The 27,625-nt window shown below is 45.3% G+C and overlaps 1 protein-coding gene and 1 long non-coding RNA gene across 7 annotated transcripts in view; one reads left to right on the forward strand and one right to left on the reverse strand.

Annotated features, from left to right (window-relative positions):
- The first annotated feature begins 1,343 nt into the window (after positions 1-1,343).
- The window catches only part of GSG1L (GSG1 like), a 56,386-nt gene continuing 30,104 nt past the window's right edge, over positions 1,344-27,625 (forward strand). For all 6 annotated transcript variants that reach the window (XR_007905455.1, XR_007905447.1, XM_051792865.1 and 3 more), the window contains exons 1-2: positions 1,344-2,459; positions 19,501-19,548. Coding sequence is in view for 4 of the 6 variants with exons in the window: in XM_051792865.1 (XP_051648825.1) it covers positions 2,159-2,459; positions 19,501-19,548 (349 nt within the window). In the remaining 2 variants the exon portion in view is untranslated. The remainder of the gene's footprint in view (positions 2,460-19,500; positions 19,549-27,625) is intronic.
- LOC127475428 (uncharacterized) overlaps positions 25,008-27,625 on the reverse strand; it is a 41,120-nt gene continuing 38,502 nt past the window's right edge. Inside the window, exon 3 of the long non-coding RNA XR_007906231.1 lies at positions 25,008-25,113. This is a non-coding gene — a long non-coding RNA (uncharacterized LOC127475428). The remainder of the gene's footprint in view (positions 25,114-27,625) is intronic.

Below are 27,625 nucleotides of genomic sequence, written 5' to 3' on the forward strand. Positions count from 1 at the left end.
ACAAATGCATTTACTGAGTGAATGTCCTGCAGCATAAAAATAATTGAAGTAATAATCCTGTGGTCCTCGAAATAGCTATCCTCTGTATTTCTTGCATGTAATTAAAGCCAAGGAAATAATGCTGATTATTTGGCTGCAAGGTGTCATGCTGAAAGGACTGGAACAGGGAGAGGTGACATGCAATTCCAACAGGACAAGACTGTGCAGAGCCACTCTGCTAGTGCAGACCACTGGAAAAAACCTGTCATCATGTACAGGCAGGAGCAGCAAAATGAAGGCTCTTAGGAAGGGAAGGGTCTGCAGCACAAAGCTATTTCAGTAACCTTCCAAAGTTGCCATCACAGTTGTTCTCACAGGCCGTGTGAGTCTTTTCACAAAAGTTTTCTGGTAACTTTCCAGTTTATTTATAACACAAAGTGATTAAAACCAAGTGAGTGCATATAAATAGTGGAAAATCTCATCAACAATTGGGTCCAGACGTCCAGAACAGGCACCACCAAGAGCCACAACAGAGTCCTATGGCCATCTGTGAGGGGCATCAGGGAGGCAGGAACAGGTCCCTGAAGCCATGTGGTGGCTTCAGGGAGAAATTTCCCCTCACCCTTCCTGGCTTTCTTCAAGGAGCTGGAGAAAGTGCCACCACATGTCATGTGGGCAGGCAGTAAGGCACAGGAGGAGCTTGGAATGTGGAGTCCACGTGCTGCCTTAATGGAGTGCAGGGTGTGAGACAGGAGCATTGTCCCTCTGTTAGTGGCTGCATGGTTATTTTCAGGCCTTGCTGGACTGCTCTGAGAGGCCACAACCATTCCCAAGGCCCTTGCAGGGAGTCCAAACAAGGCTGGAAGGAAATACCTCTCCATCCAAAGCCCAGGAAGCACATGCAGATTTTTCACCACAGAAAATTGCATTCATCTACTCAGGACACAGAACTGTTGTGTGACAAGTGTGGCCAACCTCTGTGCTTGGGCACAGGGTCTTAGGGATTGTCCCTTCACCAGCATCAGGTGCCCTGCTCCTCGTGGCACTTGGTGTTCACCAGACATCTCTGAGCAACGTGGAGAGAGGTCTGGAACCCTACAACCCAGACAAGCATCACGATAGGGCAATTTCTTTGGGAATGGGATATTAAGTAGTGCTCCCTGCTCTCACAGCCTTGCCATCTGGTGAGTAAAGGCCAGGGTTTGCTCTAATTATCTCTCTCCATCTGCACAAACCAGGACCCACAAAATTTCCTATGGACCTACTTCAGCCAGAACATCTGTGTGTGCTCTGTCTGGAAATTAAAGGCTGAGAAAGGGGCTCCACTTGGTGTCGTGGAAGATGTGGGTTTCACTCATCACACACTCAAATCTAAATTCCTCCAGGGCTTTGCTGACTGCCAGAGCAAGCCCCTGAAGAGAGGCATTTACACCAGTGTGCTGAGAGCAGAATCAAACCCCGGATTTACTACTTGCTAGCTCAGAGCAGAAATGCTAAAGTACCACTCGATCCCTCCTCCTCCTCCTCCTCCTCCTCCTGGACGAATCTCTATCCTCCGGCATATGAAAAATGCATTTCACCGCTCCACATAATAATTCTTGTCGGGACTAAGCCGTGACGCCTCCCCCCAAGTCCGGCCGAGCCGCCCGTGTGCTGCAGTGGTCGCCGAGGTCTGCCGAGGACGGCGGCAGCACCAGCAGCATCTGTCCCTGTCCCCGCCGCCCGCTGAGTTCTCCTGCCCATCCTACGGGAGCGGAGGACAGCGAGTCTCGCAGCCTGCAGGTGTCTCCCGGCGGAGGAGGCTGCGGAGCCCCTCGGGATCATGTGTGGTACCCGAGCAGATGTTCACTCGCTCCTGGTGCTCTCTGCGAGGCAGACCCTCTGCGATCCCGTCAGCGCTCTGAAGCTCCCCGGCTCCGAGAGGACGGCCCCGCTCCCGCGCCTGCAGCTGCTCCTTTAACGTGCAAAGGCAGGATTTCAAGTGAAGGGAAGAATGGGAGTCTGGCTGCAGCGTTTCCTTCACCGCTACAACAGCAGATTGGGAGAAGCTGAGAGTTTTGGTGCCTGGACAACTGGATTCTGAATCGTGAGAGGCTTTGAAAGCCCCCCCCTCTCCCAAATAAAACAAACCCCTTTGACTTCTTCTCTCAGCAGGAGGGGGAGGGAGGGCGGATTTACCATGAAGACAAATCGAAGATGCAGAGCCCTGCTAGCAGTGAGTCTGAATCTGATGGCTCTCCTCTTCTCTACAACAGCTTTTATCACGACCCACTGGTGTGAGGGCACACAGAGGGTCCCCAAGCCGAGCTGTGGGAAAGAGAAGAAGACAAACTGCCTCAACTACGGCGGGAATGAGACTGCAAACGAGACGAACCAGAATGTGGTTCATTACAGCTGGGAGACGGGAGATGACCGCTTCCTTTTCAGGTATTTCCACACCGGGATCTGGTACTCCTGTGAGGAAAATATCAATGCTGCTGGTAAGTATAAAACAACTTCCTTGCAGCTTGTGTAGCTCTGTGTTTGCTTCGGTGCGATAAACACACAGGCTGCGCTGTGTCTTAGAGCAGATTCGCCCTGCAGAGAGAGGCAGGATTTTAATAGTTCTTTGTTGAAAAGCAACCTGTTTCCAGCGAGAGCAAGGATTTTGCTTGTTCACCTGCTGGCTGGTGCAGGGTCTGTGCTCTCCAGCCCGCTGAGCCCCCGAGCAGCGGTGTGTGCTCCCCTCATGGGCACTGCAGCCGGGCACTGGCCAGCGCTTCCCTTCGAGCTGCTCCATGGAGCGCACAAAAAAGGCAGCGGCCGGGAGTTGTTAAGGAGGTTCTGACTTCTAATTCTGATTGCCCCGAGGATGGGGGTCTGAATGGCAGGGAAAGCACAGAGGTCACAGTTTTTATCGCGCTGTAGCCTAGACTGCCTCTTTCCTGGCATCCCTTTAGGAAGTGACCACCCGCAAGCCCTTCCTGGATGGTTTGTTTGTTGAAGTAGAGAAATGGCAGTTAAAGGGCACAACTGGGCACAAGAAAGCTCCTTTCTGTTCCCTGTTCAGCCGTTTACTTACTGAGAGCCACTCAAAAAGACATCTCTCCAGCTTCTCGGTGCATTTATTTGCTCTGCTGTACCCTGGCACTCACCAAGAAATCAAACACTGGAGGGTGGATGGCAGGCAGCTGCCATGGGACCCATGGAAGTCTCAGCAGGTGCAAACTGACAGTCCCTGCACCCAGAGCTGTCTGGTAGAGCAAACATCCAAACTCTGCCTCAGAAAAAGCTCTTTTCTAGGTTATGTGACTTAAAGTTTACAAATGGGACACAGTATGAGACGATGGATTGTGGATACTGGTTCTTTGCTGGGCTGTCTCCATCCTATCCTGCCATTGCCCAAGGAGGAGGCTGGGGAGTTGGTCCTTCACCACTGCTGGGAGAGGGGAGCAGTTAATATCCTACGTCTCTGAGGACACAATCTCGTGGTAATGGGAAGTTTATGAGATCCTGGCAAAAGTGCTCTGTAGGGATGTACTATAAAGTGGGGCAAATTTGGGCAGGCACTCACAGCCCGCTCCATCCCACAGGGCTGTGTGTTACATATTCTCCCTGGTGTTTTTGAGGATAGTGCTTCAAGAATTAGTTGGTCATTAAAACTCAATTTAATATAAGAAAAGGAAAGTTCATGAACTCCAGCCCTGAGACTGTCAATAAACAGCTGCATGCTGAAATGAGGGCACCAAATCAACCCTCTTGATGTAAGGAAAAAAAAAAAACACGGACAAAGGATGATTTATCTTACTTATTTGAGAATCAACTTAGGCCACAGCAGCCTGAGTGAGCAGCTTAAGACTCTCTGGCTTTTTGAGCATCTTAGCTGGAATTGGCACAATCAAGCATGCCCATATTTCTAGCAGATATTGAAATCTTTCCAAGTCAAGATGTATGTGTGAGATAAGTTGTAACTGTGTGACTCTAGCCCACTCAGAAAAGTGAGTTATCTGTGGGAGAAGAGAAATACAGTGATCTATTCTGTACTGGGTAAACAAAGCTGTGCTGGAGTGGGTGATTTCAGGAGAGAGCTGGAAGCCAGCTTTAGAAAGTTATGGTGAAAGCAGGAGAGAAGGGGTTGTTTCTCCCTCCCCACACCACCACAGCAGCCATATGTGTGTTTCCTCTTATTTGAAACACTAACTTGGGGGAAAGTACTCTTGAGTTAGCAGACCAGGAGGGACCAACCTTTGCAAATAATCCAGGCAGGCACAGGGACATATTGCCTTAGACAGACAGCTGCCTCATTCAGATTTACTATATTTTTTTTCTGGTAAGAACAGGAACAATGTAATGGACACAGGTCTAAATTTGTCCCTAATAGTGTCAACATAAAATAACTGACAGGTTTTCATTCAGAGTTACAGGCTTGTAATACCAGACTGTCAGGATGTTGCAACGGCTTTTTGCAGCCTGACTGGTGATCATTTTGTCTGAGGCACCACCCAGCCCCAATCCAGCAGCATAGTGGTCATGCTTGTATGTTCAGCCACCCCACTGAAGATATCTGTGAGTAATCCATCCCATGGGCTCAACACACCATCCACAGCACACTTACTGACCCCAGTGCTGCAGGTATCACAAGTCATACACTCACCATGTGTGTATTAAATAGTATTGTATTACTTGTATTAAACAGTAGTGTATCTAATTAGCAAAAATCCCCAGTTGAATGCACTGTATACTGTCAATAAGATCTTTTGTAGAGCTTTACCCAAAACATACTGAGAGTGACTGCAGCAGCAGCCTTCCTCCAGGCAAAGTCCTTTCAGCAGTCACTCGCAGCCTCACACCTCTGTCAGCAGAACATATGGCCACAGTCTATGGTCAGCACCATTGCCACAGCTCCCATCCCATCCCTGGTTCCTCACTGACTCACTGATGTCTGAAGTTGAGCAGTGTGAGTCCCACCAGGCACACGTGAATGCCAGTAACTCTCCCTGTGATTGTGATGCTGTCAAAACTATGCAGAGCCTCCAAACTTGCCCAGCTGTGAGCCACATTCTTCATCCAGCCACCAACCAGGCTTTTGATTTCTCTCTCCCTCCAGTCACACCATCAAAACTTTCTGCTCCCTGCACTGGTGCAGCTGCAACACAGCAGATCTTGTAGAGCCAACACAACAGGACCAGTTCCCAGCAGGTTGATGCTGCAGGAGCTCCAGGAACAGGACTCCAGGGCTTCCAGTTGGCTGGCGTGGCTGGGACACAGTCACACCTTAAAATGACGTTTAGGCTGCAAGCAAACCAGTTTTTGGGTGTCTTCTCCTTCCCCTTGTTTCTCTGCAATGGGCATTTAGGTTCCAGAGGCTGAGGTGCAAACAGCATGTCATCCACTTTGTGCAGACCCCAGCAGAGCATGCCTTCCTCTTGTTGCCAGCTTCTAGTTTTCACTGACAGCTCTAACAGAGATTGAATGCTGTGATTATTTCTGAAATAATTTGTGAATCTAGAGTTTATTTTTATCCAGTACGTCTAGGACAGCTAAAGAATTCAAAAAGCATTTAGCACCTGAGAAATGTAATTGTGAATCTCCTCTGGGAACAGAGGGACTGGAGCGTTCATATTTCACTGGTGGAGGAGTCCTGTAATTATTTAGCACAATTTCTGACTCAAAAGTGTGCTAAATCCACGTCTACCAAAAAGAGGACAAGGCTTCCCCTTTCAGAGTGGGTTTAGTGCTTTGGATGCCACACAGGTGGAGGTACCTTCTGTAGGAGAAATGCATCTAAACTCAGAAGGGGATGAAGCTAAAACACATCCCACAAACTCTGCTGGTCATGGGTCCTGTTCTGCCCTCACACACTGCACTTGGGGCTTCCTCCTGGCTCTGAATTCCTTGGCCATGGCCAGATGTTTCAGAGCCAAGCTCACTATCACTTAATTTCTTTTTGAGTGTGACTTTGAGTGTGTATCTTATTGCACAGCTGCAGCCTGGGGCTGTGCTCGGGCAGTACAGGGCACAGGATCCCAGGGCAGTGATGTACCAACAGCAGCAGTGCTGAACCAGCTGGCAGATTCCACGACTCAAGAACACACATGCCATGAAAAAAATTACCACATGAAGTAGGTAAGGTGGTAGATGGTATCCTAAGAGGTAGAGGAGTTGGAGAGCTGGGAAACAAAAAGTCAAATAGTTTCGCTCAATAATGTGCTTGCTTTGATGTTAGTAAAAAAAACCCACCATGAACTCAGATCTTGATTTCGTTACCAATGAACAGGCAATCTCAGTATTAACATACACAACTAAGGGGAGAAGCAGCTGCCTAGTTGCCTTTCAAGAGTACTGTCCCATTAAATAAACAGCCCTTCCATCATGCTCCCGTACTCCATAGCAGTCAGAAAAGCAGGAATGGATAAGTGTGGCTTGTTTTGTGGGTTTGGATTGATTTTTGAGGGCAAAGGGGCCTGTAGCTCTTTGTATACTCCGTGCCAAATATTCCTTAGCGCTCTTGAAGGAGTAAATGGTAGATAATGGAATTTAGATGGTAGGTAAGGATGCATCAAAATGAGCCATAATTATGGACATTAAGTGCACCTTGAGAAGGAAGCAGAGAAGGAGAGAGGTGTATCCTGCAGAAATGAGTAAATCTGTGACATGTAAAGACCAGAACTTGCCATACCCTTTTGACAGCTCCAGAGTGGTTCTGCATCACCTTATCCCCCACCCCCCTGTGATAATAAGCATATCACAGTGATTCACTGCAGGTGGCTGTCCAGAGAGGGACCAGGAGAAGCACCTTGTGAGTATGTAATTAAAGGCAAGAGGAATTGGGAATTCTTGCTGGATTATGAGAAATAAGATATAATTGGCATGACTGAAACCTGGCAGGTTTATTTGCCTGACTGGAATGTAAAAATTGCTAGTTCTAAATTGCTAGGAAGGAAAGAGTGGTAAAAGGAATTGAGGAGGTAGAGCTCTATATTAAAGATAAAATTTCCAGCACTAGAGGAACTGAACCCAGGGGGCCTGGATAATCTCCATCTGAGGATGTTGAAATAATTGGTACATGAAAATGCAGGTTTAATAGAAAGAATCTGTACATCACTGTATTTAAAGAAGACTGGAAAAAAAGTGATACAGGCCACTTGACCCAGGAATCTTAGCACAGTTTTCAGGGAAAGCACTTAGTGCATGGCAACAAATGGGTTTTATCAAAGGTAGGGCTTTATTGAAGGTAAATCTTTTAACAAGATGAATCACTTCTTAGACAAGGGTAATGGATTAGACCCATTCTCTGTGGATTTACAAAAAAGCGTTTGATGGAATGTCCCAGTGAAAATTCTTTACAGGAGAGCTACAGAGACTGGAGAGGATGGTAAGAACACGGTGGCAGATGCAGGGATGCTTCCACACTGGGGAGTGCTAAACTGCCTGAGCCACTTCAGGCTGGAAGGAAGGCACAAGGTACAGAGAGATGTGATATTGGAGGGTATCAAGTGAGAATGACAGAGATCAGACAAGACATATCGTTGATGCTTCCGTGATTTAAGACCAAAAAGGCAGAACAGACAAAAATAAATACTCCTTCCTACAGAGCTCCCTGCCAGGGAATGTTGTGAAGGACAAAACTTGGGATTGCATGGACCCAGGGAGGAAACATCCATTTCTGTTACTAACATGATGATTTGAGAGCAACCCTTGACTGGGAAGTCCCCAAACTATCGATGCAGTATGGTAAGATAAGGGGAATATATGAGCAGAACCATCCTATGCTCACACCTTTGTTCTTCCCTAAATGTCTGTCTCTGGAGATAATACAAAGACAGTGAAGCAAGCAGACCTTTTGCTTGAACCTGTGTTGCAGATTTTATTTTATTTATTATGATGGGGATAAATAGATTGTAAGCTGACTAAAGAACAGTCTTACAGAGAGGCCGTGGCAAGTAATACGAAAAGGGCAATTATATTTCTAGTTGTCCTGAAATTCAGGGTTGGGTCTGATTCTGTCATTGCTGAGATTTGCAACCTAGGAACAAATTAACCAGGGATACAATTTGTGTCACCTAAAAAAAATATAAAGGAAAGATGAATCCTACAGCAATCCCATGGACACCAGCACGTGTAGGTATCTGTGCCTAAAGTGATGAACATCATCATTAGAGTACAGTGGTAAGCACTTCTTGGGGAGATTACATTGCTCCTCCTATGGGACCAACTGAGCCCTCAGATTATGTGTTTTCCTCATTGGCCAAAGAGGAGTCTGTGTAAGATTTTGCAATTCCTAACACAGAGGCCTTAATTTGAAGAGAATAATCCTACTTTGACTGTGCTTCTTACGTACGCTGTGACACAAAATCTGGGAACATTGGCATTACAGAGCAGAGATTTTTCTGCATAACTGAAAATGTGAGCTGGTCTGATAGAGTTGTAAGAACAGTATTACATTTTAAAGAAGGTTAAAAGCACCAGATGCCAAGGCATAAAGCTCTGTGAGGTCACAGGTAGTTACTAATTGCAGGGAAAAGAGAAGCACCAAGTTGGGACTGGTATTTGTCTGTGGGGTGACTGTGAGCTGCCAAGTGCTGCCATATAAAGGAAAGGTGTTATTCCAGGGAAAAATCAACACCACAGTGCAAGGCACAGGTGACACCTGTGCCTTTTGTTAATGCCACAATATGGTAGGAAAAATAGATGCAGAGAAGGATTCCTGAGGTAGTTAAGGAAAAGAGGATCTCCTTCAAGGAAAGAAAACTGGCCCTCTTCAGTATAACAGATTGAAGAGCTAGAGGGGATGTGGTGATACCTTACATATATATGAAAAAAGAAAATAATATGACTTAAGTAACTTCTCATTGGGGGGAAAAAAGGGTGAAAATCCAAGGATGGGCTTCCCAGAGAATGTCTCTGGACCTCACCTCCACAGAGGGCAGTGTGAGCAAAGGAAATCCATGGGCTGAAATGGGTGCTTCTAAAGCCACAGGAAGAACTGTAGGAGAGAAGAGGAATGTTCCTGGCATGAGGGAGCTCGGAGCAAGTCCTGCCTAGCTGATTTGTTGGTGTCTTAAGGAGGTCTGAAAGGAGGCGTCTCGCCTGGCCCGCCCGGCTCACGCCGTGTCCATGTCCTGCTCCAGGGTGGCTGCTGGTCACCAGTGGGAGCCAAGAGAAAAACAGCTGCTGCCTCAATTCATGTCACACTTTCTGGAGGGTTTTATGCCTCCTCTAAAGCATCAGAAATTTGCTACAGGTGGAGGCAGTGTGTGAGGAGGCTGCTTTGCTGCCACTGACATTATTACAGCTCCAGTATCTAATTGGTATGGCTGCTCATGCACTGAACATTAAACTGATGATCTAATTTGGGATCAGAAGGGAAATCTCCCTCAGGCTAGATAACAGGGAGAGTAACAAATTTTTGCCTTCCTTTGCAGCATGGGGAAGGATCCGTTTCAGAAAAGCACTTGTGAGCTCCTCCTGACAAATCCCTGGTATTTTGCTTTCAGGATGAGCTAGGCCAGGCCATAGGAATTCACAGATTTATTCATGTTTCTCACCATGTCTCTTGCTCTCTTCCCATGGTACATGATTTCTGTGGTGGTGATTGCTTTATGGTAGGCATTCAGGTTTTTATAGGATGTTGGGGATATTTTGTGTCTGTGGTGCTCTGGGAGTTTTGGATTTTAGGTCCTCCTGATCCTGCTAGACAGACTCGTTGTATGAACATCCATCATACATAAATTGTGGATATAAAGTCCCTGCAGGCTGAGCCTCATAACAGAGCAAAGTGAGGGACCAGGCAGCTAACTGCTCCTTATTTGATATGTTACTCTACCTCACAAGCAAGCACTGTGTTGTTTTCTCTTCGGATGTGTCTGTGCTCAACCATTTAACCCGGTAGCCTTAAACGAAGCATCTGAGGAGTTCTGCTAGTTCCCTGTAAATGGAATAAACTTCAAAGTGCTGGAAGGCTAACACATAAGTGCCAGATTTCAAAGACAACTGAGATGCCTTACCTCAGTGTCAGTGCAAAATATGAACAGTTGCATTCAGGGCTATGGAAATAAATACGGGTTGGAATACCAATCATTGTGGTATCCCCGTGGTTTTTAAACCACACCAGACTCAATCCTGATTTTAAAACTTTCCTTATATGGGATTGGAAGATCTGGCTTAGTGACAGGTCTCAAAATGGGGATGTATAGGTTGTTTTGGTTTAACCTCAGCTGGCAACCAAGTAGTGCTCGGCCCCTCGCTCACCGGGATGGGGAGGAGAAAGAGAAAAAGGTAAAAACAGTGGGTTGAGATAAGAACGGTTCAATAATTGAAATAAAGTAAAACATAACAAAAACAACAAATAATAAAAATAGAGAAAAAGGGAGAAAGAGGACTAAAACCCAAGAAAAAAGTGGTGCACAGTACAGTTGCTCACTAATGCCCATCCCATCCCAAAGTACTGTTTGGCAGCTCCCAGCAAACTCTTCCCAGTTTATATACTGAGCATAATATTTTATAGTGTGGAATATCCCATTGGCCAGTTGGATCAGCTGTCCTGGTCATGCTCCCTCCTGGCTTTTAGTTCACCTCCTCTCTGGCAGAGCATGAGACACTGAAAAGTCCTTGATTAGGGTAAGCACTGCTCAGCAACAACCAAAGCATCAGTGGGTTATCAACTATTCTCATCCTGAATCCAAAACCTGTTCCAGAGACTAGGAAGAAAATTAATTCTATCCCAGCCAAAACCAGGACACCAGGGAATAGGGCTGCTATCTCCTGTTAGTCACAAATTGATACAATATCATTCAGTGTTCTCATTGGTAAACAAAATGGGAATACAGATCTTTGCTGATCTAGCTTAGAAATGACTACAGAAGACAGTGAGTAATAAGAAGCAGATGTTATTACTATGGAATGACATGGTTTGCAGGATAGTCACAGGCAAACCAAATTGAATGGGTTCCACCTTCCATTTGGCTACATTTGGTGGGGAAAAGGACTCAAAGCCATTGCACCATATTTCAACTCATTAGATTTGGAGAGACCAAAAAAACACTTCATACTGTCATTCAGCCTCATTTCACTGTGCATCCCCTGGGCAGACAAAAAACACTAAATGAGAATTTGTTGCAAAGTTTTTAGGGAGAAGCTTGGAAATAAAGTTCACAAGAGGAAATGCAAGCACCGTTTTTTTCCACTTGATTTCAAAAACTGGATATTCTTTTGCAGTGTGCTGCTGTTCACTTCCTTTAGATGTCACGGAGCAAAGGTTAAAGTTATCTCAGTTTCCATCCTCCAAGGCAGGGGCACTTGCCTGGAAAAACAGGACACCTCAAACCAAAAAGCAACTGAGCATCATGAGCAGGAAAGGTGGGATAAGGTTCTGGAGTTCACTTGGAAACAGGCAGCCTAAATTGCAGTGGCTAAGAGGAACAGGGAGCAGATAGATGGACAAAACAGGGAAGAAATACTGTTATGGTGTTAACTGAGGAGAAGAAATACAGGCTGATGTAGTACAGGCTCTGACATTCAAGGTCCAGAAATCTCTTTGCCTCTGCCCTACAGTCATTTGCACACCTTTCAAGCTGCAACCTGAGGACTCGTGTTCACAGCATCACGTCCTGCCATGAGAGTAAGGCTCTGTCCTGGACCTCTTTCCTTCCATTTTGGCACTTGTCAGCTTGTGATGTCTTCATTTTCTGGAGTAATCCCATCTGTGAAACAGAGTTTCCTTCTTTGCTGTCAGACTTTCACCTCTGCCTGCCTTGCCCATGAACCTCTGGAGATAAAGCACAGACACAGTGCACATTCTCTGGCTGGGTGTTACCTGGAGAGCAACACTGGCATGGCCAAAAGAGAATCCACATTGATCCACAGCTAATATTTGGAAGGAGTGAGAGCTATGGAACCATATTTCATCTACAGTCAGGGCTTTAAGGTCTTATGGGTTATTTACTCCTTTGATCATTGTTAGTCACCAGCCTGGATGGAACAGCTAAAGCCCATGGGAGATGGTAGAAGGCATGTCATGCTTCACACAGTGAGGGATCTACATCAGCTGCATCCTCTGTGAAGAGCATCATTTCTAGTCTTTTACAGATTTCTGGGCAACCCTGCAGTCCCACAGATAGTGGATTGCCCATAACTAGTTTGTTTTGGCATATTTGCATTCCCACAGAGCCAACAGTGTGTGGCAGATGGTCACATCTGGGGGGAGCAGGTGAAACCCTCCCCTTCCCATTCCATGGCTTGAAATGCTTCAAACAACTCAGAGTTCTGTCTGCTTTAATGCTTTCCAGATTATGAAGTCAGCCCTAATTTGACACCAGAGTCATTGAAAACCTCTCTCAGCACTATTGTTTCCTCAGTTCTTCCAGTCGTTTAGAAATCTGAACTATTTTCCAGCTCTCCAAATGATAGATGTGTGTACACATCCATCAGGTCTTACCAAGATAATCAGCTGAATCTTGTGACTTGGCTGTGTTTCAATTAGACATGATTTGAGAGCAGCCTGTGGAGATGTTTGCTTTCAGATACTGGGCAAGATTTTTCACATCAGGGAGAGTTTCAGCGTGGAAAACGCAGTTGCCATGGCACATAGTGCCAGGCAGCACCAACCCCTGGGCATTCCCAGCTCTGCCCACACCCACTGCTCTGAACAGCTCTCCACTGCTCCCACCAACCAAGGGGGAACCCCACTGTGTGGCTTGGACCTTTCTGATGGAAATATCACCAACTTTTGGTGATTATTTTTTTTTTGGTAGGGGAAAAGCACACCTGAAACAAAAAAGTGGGAAGCTTTAACTTGTCCACTTTTAAAGGTAGGGAGTTTTAAGGGCTTGGGTTTGCTGCAAGAGAACAGCAGTACAGCATTCAGATCTAAAAACAACCCCAAAGCCAAAACAGATTGTGAGTAAACTCAGCCTGAGAAACTGAACAAATTCTCACCTTATTTAGAAGTAGCAGAAATGTTGATGGGCAGCAGCAATGAGTGGCAGCTGCCAGAGGGAGAGAAAACAATTGTCTGCATCATTCAAGACATATTTTAGTGCAGCTCTGTATAAACTTGTTTATTTTCCAGAGGAAAATATCACTCCAGCAAAATCAACAGGGTCAACTGGAAAAAATGTTGATTTTGCAGAGTAACACTTGATTTTTCATTAAAAAACAATTCAATTAAATACTCTGTCTGGGATCACTTTAATCAAAGTTGGAATATTTCAGTTGTTAATTAACCTGATAACTCGCTTTGAGTGAGCCCATTAGCCTGTATTTTCCCTAATGTAGTACTTTTTTTCACTGGAGTTGTAGTTGGAGTCCTCAGCCTCGTCTAGGCTGGGATCCCTTGTGGGTTATAGCTTTTTTTAGACAAATACAATGATTTTACTCTCAGTAGATGATGTGGGATCTCATCAGAACCACGTGACTCCAGATATAATTGGAGAGATAAAGATTTGTTAGGGCCTATTGGGAAAAAAAAAAGGGGACCTTGTCTGTCACAGGCTGTGAGCCAGGGTGTTTCTAAAAGGGAATGTTGTTTAAATGAAACATAATCATTTAAATTTCCATCAGAAATGTACTTTTGAACTCGTAAAATTTTATGCAGAGTAAGTGAATACAGGCAGCTTTTTCTTTTTTTTCTTTTTTCTTTTTCTTTTTTTTTTTTTTGTGAGATGAAAAGCAGAGTTATAACAGAGTTCAGTCAGAGCTACCGGATTTCTTTTAAGTCAAATTATTTAACTAGAATATTTTCAAACCGTGTCATTGGAAGACATACAAAGTAGGATTTTTTCAGAGTTGTTTTTATTTTGCTGCTCTGGTTATTAATGAGCCATTTATCCCTGGCTCACAGAAGAAAGAACTCAGGAACGTAGGACAGATAAGTGTGATCCAGGACATCAACTGCTGGTCCTTGCTATGGCAACAGCCACGGTAGAAGCAGAATATTGTCTTAAAGGCAAAGCTTTTTTAGGTGTTTTATTTTGCTCTCTTCCCAGTTTCCAGCCTAACCCACCAGGTTGCTGAGGTGTTCTCTGGCCAAATCCAACCACCTTTGGGCAGCGTGGGGGCCTGAAGACAGGAGCAAACAAACCACATATTTTAGGTGGAAAAAAGGGTAGAACACACACAGGTCTCACCAAGGCTTGAAGCCAGAGAGTTTCCAGTGAGCATGTTGAACTTGGGTGTTCAGCTGTGTGCTGGAGGTCAGACCCAGCCTCTGTGCATCTAGACCTGCCTTTCAGCTGCTCTGTGTGGCTCTCCAGCGGCTCCCTGGTGCCTTCCACAGGCCCACAGAGGAATGCCAGCCTGCATCCATGCTGGGAGCCACAGCCAGGCACCCCTGGTCTGCAGGGTGACTGTGCCCACAAGGTGTGCAGAGCAGAGCAGGGAAGGCAGCCCAGAGATACCCCACACATGAGACCTGCTGGCTCTATGGGACCCGTGGGCTCTATGGGACGTTTGTCTCAGTTTTCTGGTGGGATTGAACCTGGGAGATTTGGAAAAGTCAATTCTCTTGGGTAGGTTTTGCTTTCAAATTACTGTTGGGACTAGGGAGGGGCAGCTGCCTCTGGACTCTGCCCAAGGAAGGCACGAGGAATAAGCATTTGCCTCCCACAGAGTCCAGCTGTCCAAAGTGTGTGTGTGACCCTGGAGTAGAGCTCTCCAGAGGAAAAGATAAGGGAGCAGCCCCACTACCTCCACACACTAGGGAAAGGTCTGGGGACCTACCTGAGGTGACAGGACCCATGGGTGACCCCTCTACCCTATGGTCCCATCCCTGGAGCAGTCCTGCTCTCACCAGCTCCTTTCCCTGCTCCAGAGCACAGCCCTGCCAGAGCAGTGCCTGCCTTGCACACAGCCTTCCACTCCTTCCTGAAACATTTGGATGTTGCAGACATGAGACAATTTTCCTGACAAGTACGTGCCACACACTCGGAAGGGCTGGAAGCTCTGGACTTCCCAGCACGTTGTGAGCAGCAGAAAGCAGTACAGAAGGATCATCTCCTTGTGCTGCCACAACTTTCTCTCTGTGTCCCTGGCACTGACACAGTGATCAAATCCACATCTTCCTGTAACTGTTTCATAAGAACACACAGAAGCCCAAAGCTGAGCTTTTTTCAGTGGAAACTACTGTGGAGCTGGAAAGCATTTGCCCTGCAGAGCTGAGGGATCTTCCTCAGCTGCAGGGCCATGAGATGGGAGAAGTCTGAGGGAACACTGAACGTGCTCCTGGGAAGCTGAGCTCAGGGATTTTAACGCCCAGGGAACTTCTTGTCCCTTGACTGTTTGCTGCTGGACCCCTTCCCACGCAGGTTGGGCCTGTGTTCAAGGGGCAGGTGCACACACACACACACACAGATGTGTGAGCAGGCATGACACTAGCATGTCAGACCACACAGACCCACCAGAGACAGCTGTGCCTTTACCAACATCCACAGCAAAAACATCACCCTCATCAGCAAACTGTCTCCTCTCCCTGATGTGCCTGAGCAGGTCTGGAGATCACTGCTGAAACATGCACACCCTGTCCCACTGGAGATGCACAGGCACATCCCATTGATGGTCCCTGAGATGTTTTCACAGGCTCTAAGTCTGTTATCCATATCAAGACCTCAAAACTCTTTCCCACCCACCAGCTCAGTCTTTCCAGATGTATCTCCTCCCACCCCCTGGCTGCTTCTGTTTGAATTTTCCCTGACAAGTTACAATCACACGTAGACATGCACACATACAGGATTGGATTAATTAATTAGGATTGAATAGAGAAAACCACAGGTAAATTTTGGACTGGTAGGATCCTGTGACCCATCAGCCCTTCTCAGGAAGGCCAGCAGAGACTCAGCTGAGCCCATGCAGAGAGTCTGGTCAGGAGGGAGAGTCTTTGCAAGAACTTGCATAGATGGTGTTTCTACCTCACCCTTGGGAAGATACAGAAGAAGCTGGTACCAAGTGCTTTGGTTATGGATCTTTAGGTGGTTGGTGAGTCCTCTCTCCTCAGCCTCCAGCAGCTCCCTGACACTGCTGAGCTCCACAGACCTCCTCAGGCACTGTTCACAGCCGCTGCTCCTGCATGGAAGTGGAGAATTCAAGCCAGGTCATAGCTCTTCTATATGTGAGTGAACTTCAGGAGAGATCACTCCTTGGCTTTCCTCTCTGTCAGAATCACAGCCAGAAATGGGTGAAGGCAGGACTCTCAGAGGGATGAATCCTAGACACTCTTCTTGTTGCTTCTCTAAACAGCCTTTTCTGTATTCTCTGAAGACTCTCCAGGAGCCTGGTTAGGAGGAGAAGATGCATCTGGAAAAGGACAGCACAGCAGGATAAACTCTGCCAAGTCTAAAATTAAACTTAAGAGGGCTTAAGAGATCAGTTATACAAGATATCCAAAAATAACTTAGAATAAATCCTAAGAGGAATAGTGAAAGCACTGCTGACTTCTTCAGTCCTCAGTAAGATGCATGTCTGCATGGGGAAGTATGGATGTGATCTATAAATACCACCAGTGTTTACCATTGAAAATGGAGGAGGGGTTTCCAGTGCTCCAGCAACAGGAACAACAAAGGGAAGTGTCAGGAGCTGCTTGTGCAGTTCCTTCCAATGACCTTCAGCAGCAAGACAGGCACAATCCAGACATCAGCTGCTGGAAGTGAAGTGACATCCTCCCAAGCTTCCCTGTCTCCAGTCTATGCTCAGTCATTGTGCTAAAAAAGTCCAAAAGTTCTTTTTCTGGACATTCCAGCATTTTCTGTCCATATTATTTAAACTGGAGGCCTCACCACAGCCATCTCTCCTGGGAGAGATGGTGTTCTGGGCAAGCTGGTTAGAGGGAGGAGGAGGATGCACATTCCTCCCAATAGCCTGTGACCACACTCTCTCCTCCTGTCCTGCAGACAAGGCACCTGCAGCCAAACACCCTCGTACCATCAGCCCCCTCAGCACCCCCACGTGTCAGAAAGGCTCTGTGTCTGAAAGGCACCATGTACCTCCATACTCTTTCTTCTCCTTCTGTAACTCAGAAAATTCTGGGAAGTCCAGAACTTCCAGCCCTTCCAAGTGTGTGGCACGTACTTGTCAGGAGAATTGCCTCATCAAAACATTTCAGCTCTCAGAACAGCCTGTGCAGTTCCTGCAGTAACAAATGCCATTCCCCTTTGCCTGTCTTGGGATAACATGGTGGAGAGTCAGGTATTTGTTAAAACTTTCCAGTACTGTGGTTTGGATTCACTGCAATCAGAGGTGAGAGGTGATCAGTGCTAGCCAGTTAGCTTGAAGTCAGATTAGAATAAAACTTTCTTTAAAATAATAGCTTACATCTGGGGGAAGAAAAAAAAAAAACAAGGGGAAAAGGAAAACAAAAACCACACCACAAAACCAGACCCAAACCACAGATCCATATGGCTAGAATGAAAAATCCTGCTTAATCTGCTTATATCAAGTCCAAATCTAAAGGTCACTCTCCCTATATTCTCTTGATTTTATGTCAGTGCACTCCTGAAACACCTCATGTCCTAAAACTCTGAGGCTCTGGATGAGAATGTTTTCTACTTACAGCACAGTCTCTTTTATAGTCCAGAACTCTTTTATAGTTTTTATATTTCTCTGGATTTCTTGGTCAGAGGCCTAAAGTACAGCACGTGTGAAAAGAAATGGGGAGAGCTGGGCTTGTTCACCACCCTAAAACCAGAGAAAGAATGATTAGAAATGTGCTAGAGCAGCCAGAGAAGTTCAGGTTGGGTATAAGAGGCCACTTCTCCAGAAGGGTGGTGCAGCCCTGGGAGCAGAGCAGGGGGGAAACTCCATGCTTGGAGTCCCTAAATGGTGGGTAACACCATCCTTGAGGCATTCCAGGATTTGGCTGGAAATGTGACAGTTGACCTGAGCAGGTGTCAGTGAGAGTCCTGCTCGGAACAGGAGGCTGGACAGGAGACCTGCAGGGTCCTGCCAACACAGCCCTTCTGGGCTGGTGTGAATTCTGTGATCCAGCAGTTGTCTTTCTGTCTGTCTGCCCCCAGACTTCATAACTTTTCCATCTGACATTCCTTCTGCTCAGTTAGAGCCTGCCCTACCAACCTCTTTGGCCACAGAGATGGTGCTTTGATAGGTTAAGTGTCACTTCCTTTTCTTGACTGTCCTCTGGATTCACAGACTAGAAATCCCTGCCCTGCCATGGAGTTACCAAAATGTTCATTTCAATGTCAAGTGAACCTTTTCTTTTACAGCAACTTGTACATAGACTACAGACTATGTACACAACACTTCTCAGTGTATTTAGCATAGGTTTAAAATGGCAAAAATCAATTAAAAGCAGTCATAATAGCATTGTAATAGTAAATTGTTATGTCAGCACAGTCATCATTTGAATAGTTATGTTTATCTCAATTGTACCAAAAAAGACACAGAAAAATTAATATTTTATATTGGTGTGTACCTATACTTGTATTAAAACTAAGAAAAAATTACACACTGACTTTGCCATCACCGTGGCATTTCACTGTTTATTCTTTTTTAATGGCTCACATTTCCTAAATCAGTTCTCTGACTCTGAAATTAAAAATGAGCAAAGGTAATTAAAAAATCCCTAGTCCTTTAGCCGCCTTGTCATCAATTAAAGTCTTAAAGGGCAAAATGGATTCTCCTCATGACCCCTGGCAGGCCTGCTGAGCTCTGACTCCTCGAGTCAGGTGAGCCGTTGGGGACCTTGGAATATATCACATCAAAGGAAACACATGCCTTTGGTGGACGGATGCACCTGGGGCAGAGGAGTTATTTTATGATCTTTGACCGCCTGAAGAAGTAAAAAGAAAGGTCCAAGCATCCACCCTTAGGATACATTTCCTGTTCAGAAGAAATAGGCTTCTCTGCAAAAATAGAGGTGGAGTCCTAAACAGAGAGAGTTTAATTTGCAGTAATAAGAGGATGGAGCAGCCACGAAGCAGAGGGAGTGGCACAGGCTGTGATGGTCAGAGCAAGGCATTTGCCTGCTTTATAAACACTATTTTTTTAAATGCTCTGTGACTGCTTAACTTCTTTGTGCTTCAGGTTTTGTCTGACCTAGTCACGTGTCCTGTCTGTGTATGAAAACCTCTGTGCCCATAGAATGCTCCCACCCACACTGGGGCACAGGCATTGTCCAGTGATGGGAAGCAGGAGGGCAAAACTGTCAGTGCAAGAGGCCTGTGCCCTCCCAGGGCAGGGAAAACCTCTGTGGTGTTTTTCCCTGTGTCACTCCATCCGGAGGGCAGCATTGCTCCTGGCCTGGGGAAAGAGCATCACTGACCCAGCAGGGGCTCAGACAGCAAAGAAAGTTTTTCTGCACGACCTGTATCCCACAGTCCTGATGAAGGGACTGTAATCCTAAGGGAGGGTCCAGCCCTGTGAATAGGGTGGGTTTGGTCAGGATGGAGGCACAGGTGAATGTCTACCCTCAGTGTGAGACAGCCCTGTGGTCCTGTAGAGACTGGGGTGGGAGCAGTGGCAGGAACCCAGCCCAGAGAGGGGGCAGAGCAACACCAGTCCACTGCTGACTCCTAAAACGATCCTTTTCTTTTAAAGGTGAGAAGTGTCGAAGTTTTATTGACCTTGCCCCGGCTTCTGAAAAAGGTAAGACAACACAGCCAAGGCTTCTTCCCACTGTACAAATGGCATCAGTGTTGTGCCTTGTCATGCTGGAGTGCCAGGGGACACATCAGCACAGCAAGACCTCCATGTCATCCCCATTACACACAGCCAGGTGATAAAAACACCCAGGGTTTATGACAGCTGATTGCTCAGTTTATGCAGATCTTATGCATAAGATTATTAAGATCATAAGCTCATAAATTAAGATCATTCTTTGATCTTAATTCAGATGATTTTTTTCAAGAAAATACAGATTTATATTGTAATATAGACACCTTTCTTTCTCGTGTGAGAAAGGACGTGCTACATGGTCTCCTCAGGCCATGAAGATATTTATGGTCAGAAGAATGCAGTCACACAGCACCAAATATCTCCTTGTGAGAGAGGCAATCATCTAGATGCATGTTTGTTTGCTTTACCCTTTTAAAAAATTATATGTTCAAGTACACGGAGGCAGGCTGCAAACATTTTTCCTTACCCTGCTATTGGAGTTTAACTAATTAATTATTGAGAATTATTTAATTCTCAAAAGCAATTTAACCCACATTTTAAAATGGTATCTATATGGAAAAAAAAACGTGTAGAGTTGCATTAAACTGGGTGGCTGAGCCCATCCTGTTGCCAGCTCCAGACAGAGCAGAGCACTCTGCCCACAGACCATGAGGTGCCCAGTATGTTTTGTGAGATCACTTGAGACAATCCCAAAACATTTTGGGCACAAGGTGCCTTCATCAGGTGTGGTGGAGCAGCAGTAAGTGGCGGAAGGAACAATTGTTCTGAGTTTGTCTGAATTGCTGATCCGCGGGAAAACGGAGAGAAAGGCAATTACCATTAATAAAGCAGAGGGTATTGCAGTGAGAGGAACAGTCACAGGGAGCCTCTGTGAAATCCATTGTAAGCAAACCCAAATAAATTATGCACATAAGGGAAGAACAAGCCTGGGATTACTGCTGCTAATGGGCTCCGAGTTAAATCTCACACACACAAATGGGACCTCGGGGCATAACTGCTCTTATGAAACCAGCAGCTCAGTACCCAGCAGCAATCAGAAAACAAACTGTCTGCTAGAAAGCATTAGAAAAGGACTTCAGAGCAGAGCAGAGAGCGTGAGGACTGCACACATCTGAAAGCTTCACCTTTGTGTAAAATGCAGCGGGACATTTTGTCCTTTTTAGTGCAGCTCACAGAACAACAACAGGGATAGCAAAGTTCTGGAAAGTTCTGTGCAAGGACAAGAGTGAGACTCTGCAGCCTGAGGGAGAGACATGGGAGAGGAGATATAGTGGACAGTGATAAGGATGTGAGAGGAGCTGAAGAGGCAGCCTGGGTGTTAAGATCCAATTCCTGAGTGGTTCCCCACGGCGCTGCCCAGCCCAAGGACTGGTGGGCACAGCAGGGCACCCTCAGGAGACAGACTCACAGCAAGCACAAGGTGTCTGTTTTAAAGGCAGTGGAGTGGTTTTTTGCTTTCTCCATTTTCTGTGGAACTTCATTATGGTGCATAATGCTTGGCTCCAGCACCCACACACTTTCCAAAACAGCATTTAGTGCTTTACTTTTAGTATTTCTTTTGGTTGTGTGAAATGCTGTCAGCAATTTTTTTTTTTCCACGAGAATTTTAGAGTTGCTGCATGATGTCAGTGCATATTTCTAGACTATTCTGTTTTTCTTTTTTGGAGGAAGGAAGGCTCCTTTGGTGTTGTGTTATGAAGAAAATTGTGTCTATGTCTGAAGTCTTTGCATGGAGCTGTAAGGCATATTGACAGAAAGAGAGGGCAATGCTGTGTCAGAGATGGAAAGTGCTGACCACCAGACTCACAAACAAAGCCAGGGTAAATTCCACAACTGTAAATCAAGTTGGACACTGCAACATAGTTAATCTGAAATTTTCACCATCAGTCTTGTACTGTAAAGAGAAACCCTCACCACATGTGAGGAGAAAATCATGTATCAACAATGTCCAATTTACTTCCACTGAAGAATTCTGTAATTCTTTGAGTTAATCTGCTCTTTTCCAGTTAGAAAGAACTTCTTATTCCTCTAATTTCTTTATCCCCTCACTCAGCATTGACTTTAATGGTCAGAGGCTTATCAGCTACTCAGTTCCACCGAGTCCTAAGACAGATTCTTGATTCTTCTTCCAAGTAAATGAGATAGGATAAAATACAGTGAATAGCAAAATTTGAGTTCAGTTATACAAACAGTGCAGGTTTCCCAGTCCATTGTGTAATTGGGAAATTTTGGACTAAACTTGCCTTCACAATGAGACTTCAGCTTACTCAGTTCCTGTACATATTCTTGGATTATTCAATATTCTTATATATTCAACAACCAAAAACTGGTTGTTCCAGGTTTTGATCATCTGAAATATCTCTATAGTGCATGGTCTGTTACTGCAAACGAGCACTCAGCTTCCCAAAATTTCCTTTTCAGTTGGTTTTCCTTGATACAAAGAGCACCTCTGCCTGTCTGACCAACTTCTAAGCCAAAGAAGCCTCTTGAAGCCTGTGCCTACTTCTGAACACGTCACCTTCCACTTTCAAGACATCCTAAAAAAAGGCCTAAGCACAAACTTAGCCTAATTGTACAGCCCATCTCTTCCAGAATCCGTTGCCAATTAACACCAGGACAGTACAAAATTCCTCCATGGTATTTAAAATAGAGTCTTAGCATAGAAAAACCAGTCATCAAAGCTCACAGTAAATAAAATCATCTATGGTCAGGTCTAGTTACATCCTTATCACAGATCTTGCATTCATAAATGAAAAAGTGTCTGTAAAAATCTGATAGTTTATGGTTGAGCTTCCCATCTTTATCCATTAGTGCTGATCTCCAGCGCAGAGTATCTCTGATCAGTTATTATACCCTTTGCATATATCTCACCAATGACATCTACTAAAAGGAGGCAGCAAAATTTGGGGCAAACAGACCCACAGTATGGTATAAATAAGCATTTCCAACCCACACTAGGAGAGCTTTTTCCTGCATTTAAGGCAACTGCCAGCAATCTGTCAGAACCTCGTAAGCCTAACATTGAATTTATTAGCTGTTGCTGGTTCTTAGTGCCAAATCTGCTTAACAAAATCAGCTTCGTGATGGTAGATAATAACTAGGAAAAAACATTTTCCTGTGACAGTTTGCATTTGCTATTGATAAGAAATGATAGGGCAATAGCTGGTTACAGGATTTTTAGTGGACTCTCGCAGAGCAGATGTTGGGTTCCACAATGTATGTTCCTTTCTAATTTTCATTACAGTTGTGAGCTGTAAAATAGCAAGTATTTCCAGAAGGAGCTGGAAGGAAACTGTCACAGTAGGCTGGACCTGATATTTCAGTTCTGAATTGCTTCTGGGATCTTCTACTCAAAACTTAATCAAAGTTTTGCTCCTGCTGAGTATTTTGCTGCCTGAAGAGAAGGGTAACCCACTTAGTGAGGGTCGTTTTTGTCCCTCTTGTGGTGCCCAAACCACTGAGTCTGGAACACACCACCACACTCCTCCTCCCCTTACACCTTCTGGGTGCACCTTCTAGATCCTCTTTCCCATGCCTCCAAATCTGTGCCCAAGAGAACTTCCAAGAGGCCGTGGAGGATACACCCAAAAGGAAAAAACCCAGGCCAAAAAATTATGTCTGGAAATCACAACACCAGAATGGAAAGCAAAACATTGTCCCATGAAATGAGCTGATAAATGGCTTCACTGACCACGTAACAGGCAGCTGGATACACACAGAGGTCTGTTCCTCCCCTGTCCAGGGCTGTGTGGGGATTCCAACTCCCTATCCTTCTGTAGTGCATCACTGTCAGCTGTCAGCCACAGGGACACAGGGAGAGGTGGAGGATGAGGAGTCCTGACCAGCCCAACTCCTTGTGTAAGTGAAGGCTGGGATGTACACAGCAGAAATCAGTTGGAAGCGGCACTTGTGCTGGAAGCATTTTGCTGGAGAAGAACAAGGGTTTGCAGGAAATGTGATGCCCCTGAGAGTTTTTGGGATGGTGCTTTTGGGGGCTGTGACTCAGGCACTTTCCAAACACCTGGAATGCTCACAGCATGCGTGGAATTGAGGTGCTCTGACCTGAGGAGCCCTGTTCCCAAGTTGCTTTAGGAACAGGCTGGAAGCTCAGTGTTGGTTCAAAATTTAGAGATGGCCACAGCAGCACAGGGCAGGATTCACAGGGCAAACTCCTTGCAGGTATTGTAGAACCTGGTCTAAGTTATTCTAATGCTCTGTTGGGCCTCTCTTACTTCAGCTGTGATACCTGTGGAATAATTCCCACGATGAGTGGCGAACCAGCAGCAACTGCCTGGATTGCACTGCTTTGTCCTTATTGATGGGGAGATCCACGGGCATAAAACTAGCAAGACTTTTTAGAGACCACAGGCAAGGCTAAACCTTGCAGAAGGAAAATGCTCATTGCTAGTGAGCATTTAACAGTCCGAAACGTTACAGGGGGCTTTTTAAATCAGAGACCGTCCTGGCAGAGGTAGGAGATGTCTTCTGCTTGTCCTCTGCACAGCTCATGATGGTGCATCCTGGAGAGACAGAGCAATAAAAATTCTGCATTGTCTAAAAAGTAGCTGGCAAAGCTGAGGTAGCACATGGCAAACAGCAAGTAAACAAATCAAGTCTCACCTAAACACAGCACAGAAAAAGAGAAAACCGAGCCAGTTCTGTACATGCTCCTAAACCAGCACTTCAAGAGCAATTAAGGAGAAGGGAAACTAGATGCCTGATTTTAATGGATACTGACATATTAGGTGTACCAGAAATTTGATGGGAGAAAGATAATTAGCGGGACATTAACGTCTTGGTGCTGATTAGCCTGAAAGACAAAGCAGATGTCATGTACTAAAGCTGAATCAGAATAACAAGGTAATGTCATTAATGAGCAACACAATCTCTACGGATGGATTCCATGTTCAGACAAAAAATGCAGAATGATATTAGTGATCACCCATTGGGACAGTTTCACAGATAGCAGGGGTAAACTTGATAAGGTGTAAGGACTGAAAACAAACCAGTAGTAGACTGTAAAACCCCGTGTACAGACTGAGAAGTGCAGTGCTAGGTATGATGCAGAGACTAAAATCCGGACAGACTTCATGAGCATGGAAAAATTAGTGGGAAACTTGTTAATCTTGACTTACTCCTGAGTGAGGAATCAACATGTAGGTAAAGATACCTTGTATGGGTGACCAACAGACATTCAGTATCCTTCAGAAGCAATAGAGGGATTTTTTTTTTTTAAGTTGTGAAGAAGGAAACCCAAGAAAAGCGAGAGCTGATTAAAATACATTAAAATGTTCAGCTAAAAGGACAAATGAAGCTTGAAAACTTTAAAGCTACTGGATATACTGCAGGCCTCTATCTTTGTGACTGAGAGCAAATGGCAGATAATATTCAGTGTTGATAAATGTGAAGTGGTGAACACGGAGAGTCATCCTACCTTTACATATATAGTGATGGGTTCTGAATTAGCTTTCTCCCCTCAGGATAGAGTTCTTGGAATGATGACAGACACTTCTATGAAAACATTAATTCACTGCTCTGCAGAGATTAAGATGAAAAGAAATATTAGGATCATTGTAGGAAATAAAGAACAAAACAAAAAAGTCACCATGCCACCACAAGTATTCATGATGTACCCACCTGCAGCTCTCTGGGAGCACCTCTCATCTCTCCCCTGCCAGCCCCAGCTCAAAGTCATGACAAAATTTAAAGAGATAAAGAGAAGAGTGACAGTTATGGTCAAAAATAGGGAAATACTTGTTTGTATGAGAAGGACAACGCAGAACAGATTCCAGGCTGGAAAAGAGACAGACGAGACTTGTGAGAGCCGAGTTAAAAAACAAACCTCCTTTTTTGTGTGCTGGGGAGCTGTTCCTGAGAAGAAAAACAGAGGAATGATTTTCTAAAAGGACCACTTAGAGACCTGCATCCAGTAAAAAGAAATGTAGCTGGGTGTCCCACAAGAATTGTACACTTTCCAAAACAGTCTCTATATTCTTGAATACTTCCTATTGCACATTCTTCATATATCTGCAATAGGATAAATCCATACCCACATAGACCTGTGCACTTGTCTTAGGAGACCTATGATTAAGTATGCAGGAAAAAATGTGTTATTAGTATTTTATCTGTGTTTTCTTACACATGTTATGAATCACTGAAGTAAGCTTTAAAAGCTAATTAGACATACAAAGATGAAACCATCTTTGAATAGCAGAATTCAAGTTACATTCCTAATTCCTAAAAGGAAGAAACAGTCTTGCTTTTCCTGCTGGTGATTCCAAAGACATGGGGGACACCGGTCTGAACATCATTCATCTCTCAGCCCATTGCTGAGGGCAGAAGCACAGCACTGTAGGTTTTCAGCAAGAATCATTGATCCCAAATATATTTAGTAAGGCAAGTGGACATAAGGATAGTCCCAATTTAGAGTGTTTTTCATCCTTTTTTCCATTCTATTGTTCTACTCATTATATTACTATACACCAGGAAAAAGGGAATATGGTTAAAAAGATATTCCCCAGTCTGCTCAGTACCATACACGGGATCAAGTTTGCTCGATGCCAGAACCATCAGAAGTCACAGAAAACACGTCATCATGTAGAAAACAATCATTTTCTGATTCACAGCTCTGCCTCACCTTTCAAAATAAAGAAAGCAATGAAGAACTAAAGCTATAAACAAAACCAAACCAGCTGGCTTTTCCTCTCTCCCCTCAACAGTTTCAGGGCTTTATCACCTGCTTTCTCACGTTTGCAAGCCTCAGTCTCTTGGCTGGCTGCCGGCCCTTTTCCTATCTGTTTTACAGTAACAGGGAGCTTTAGGTATCTCTGATGGCATTCAGGATCATGAAGCTTCCCTTTTTGTCTCAGAGTTTCTGTGGTCTCCTCTCCTCTCAGTGTTTCCACGTGGCAGCAGGAGAGGAGCAGGCAGATGGTGTGGCACGATGTGACGGCATTAACCGGCAGACGGGCTGACTGCTCAGCGCCGAGCCCTGACGCCAGACACAACAGCACGCTCGCTGCTTGTTCCTCTCACCATTTACTGATCACTCCAGTACTTCTGCCCTGCAATTCCCAGTATTGGAGCAGTGGAGATGAGCAAATTGCTGAAACCATCAGAATGCCACTGGAAGAGAAAGAGTAGGATTTGCACGGAGCTTGCCTTGCTGCTTTTCCCGAAAAACCTGCATGATATTTCTCAGTGTGTACCCATTTGCCTTAATTTCCCTCTCTTCTCTCTTGCACTGAATGTGAAGAGGAGAGATTACAGTGAGTTCCAGGTGTCAGTTCCAGCATAGCCACTAGGTCTGGAAAAGCAGAGCAGTGTCAGTCAGAGCCCAGAAACATAAGGACAGTAAATACAGACCAGGAGGCACATGAAGATAACCTTTTGTTGCTGAGGGTAGCAACTCCCCCATCTCACCAGCTATTTCAGCGTGCATGGACACCAAGAAGAACAGTGAAATATTTTTGCACAAAGAAGAAATAATATCTGCACCTTCCATGCAAGCTCACACCACCCAAAACCAGGTTTTGCCCTTATACATGGTCTTTTTCCTCACAGATGTTGGATGACATCTGTCTGGTTGACTTGTCACAGCCTTCTGTGTTTTTTCTGTTTGGTAGTTTAGGGATCTTGGGGATCTTGGGGACAATGACTGTGAACCAAGGGCTGAGAGGAGCACTGTCTTCCCTGGGTAACAGCATCAGTGTCTGGGTTAGCAGCATGCCAGCGAGGAGGAAAGAAGGACTCACACTCTCCAGGACAGCGTTGCTTAGACACTGATGTCTCCAGCTGCTCAACAGTGCAGCACCCAGCTTGTCCTCCAAGTGCTGTTCTCTGGATTTCTTCCCAGTCAGGGGCAATAATCTCAGCAGTTATTTAGGAGCACACCCTGCTCAGCTCCACTGCTTCAGAAGTGACAGAAGGTTTTTTTGTCATATGATGAACTGTGGTGTAGAACCCCCCCCTAGCCTCTCCTTGCTCGTCCCAGTATTTGTCAGACAGATCAAGGCTGAACTGGCAGAGGGCTGGCTGGAGATGATGT

The sequence above is a fragment of the Manacus candei genome, unplaced genomic scaffold, assembly GCF_025592945.1.
Source record: "Manacus candei isolate 608988 ecotype Guabito, Panama unplaced genomic scaffold, ASM2559294v1 h1tg000002l, whole genome shotgun sequence".
Classification (NCBI taxonomy): domain Eukaryota; kingdom Metazoa; phylum Chordata; class Aves; order Passeriformes; family Pipridae; genus Manacus; species Manacus candei.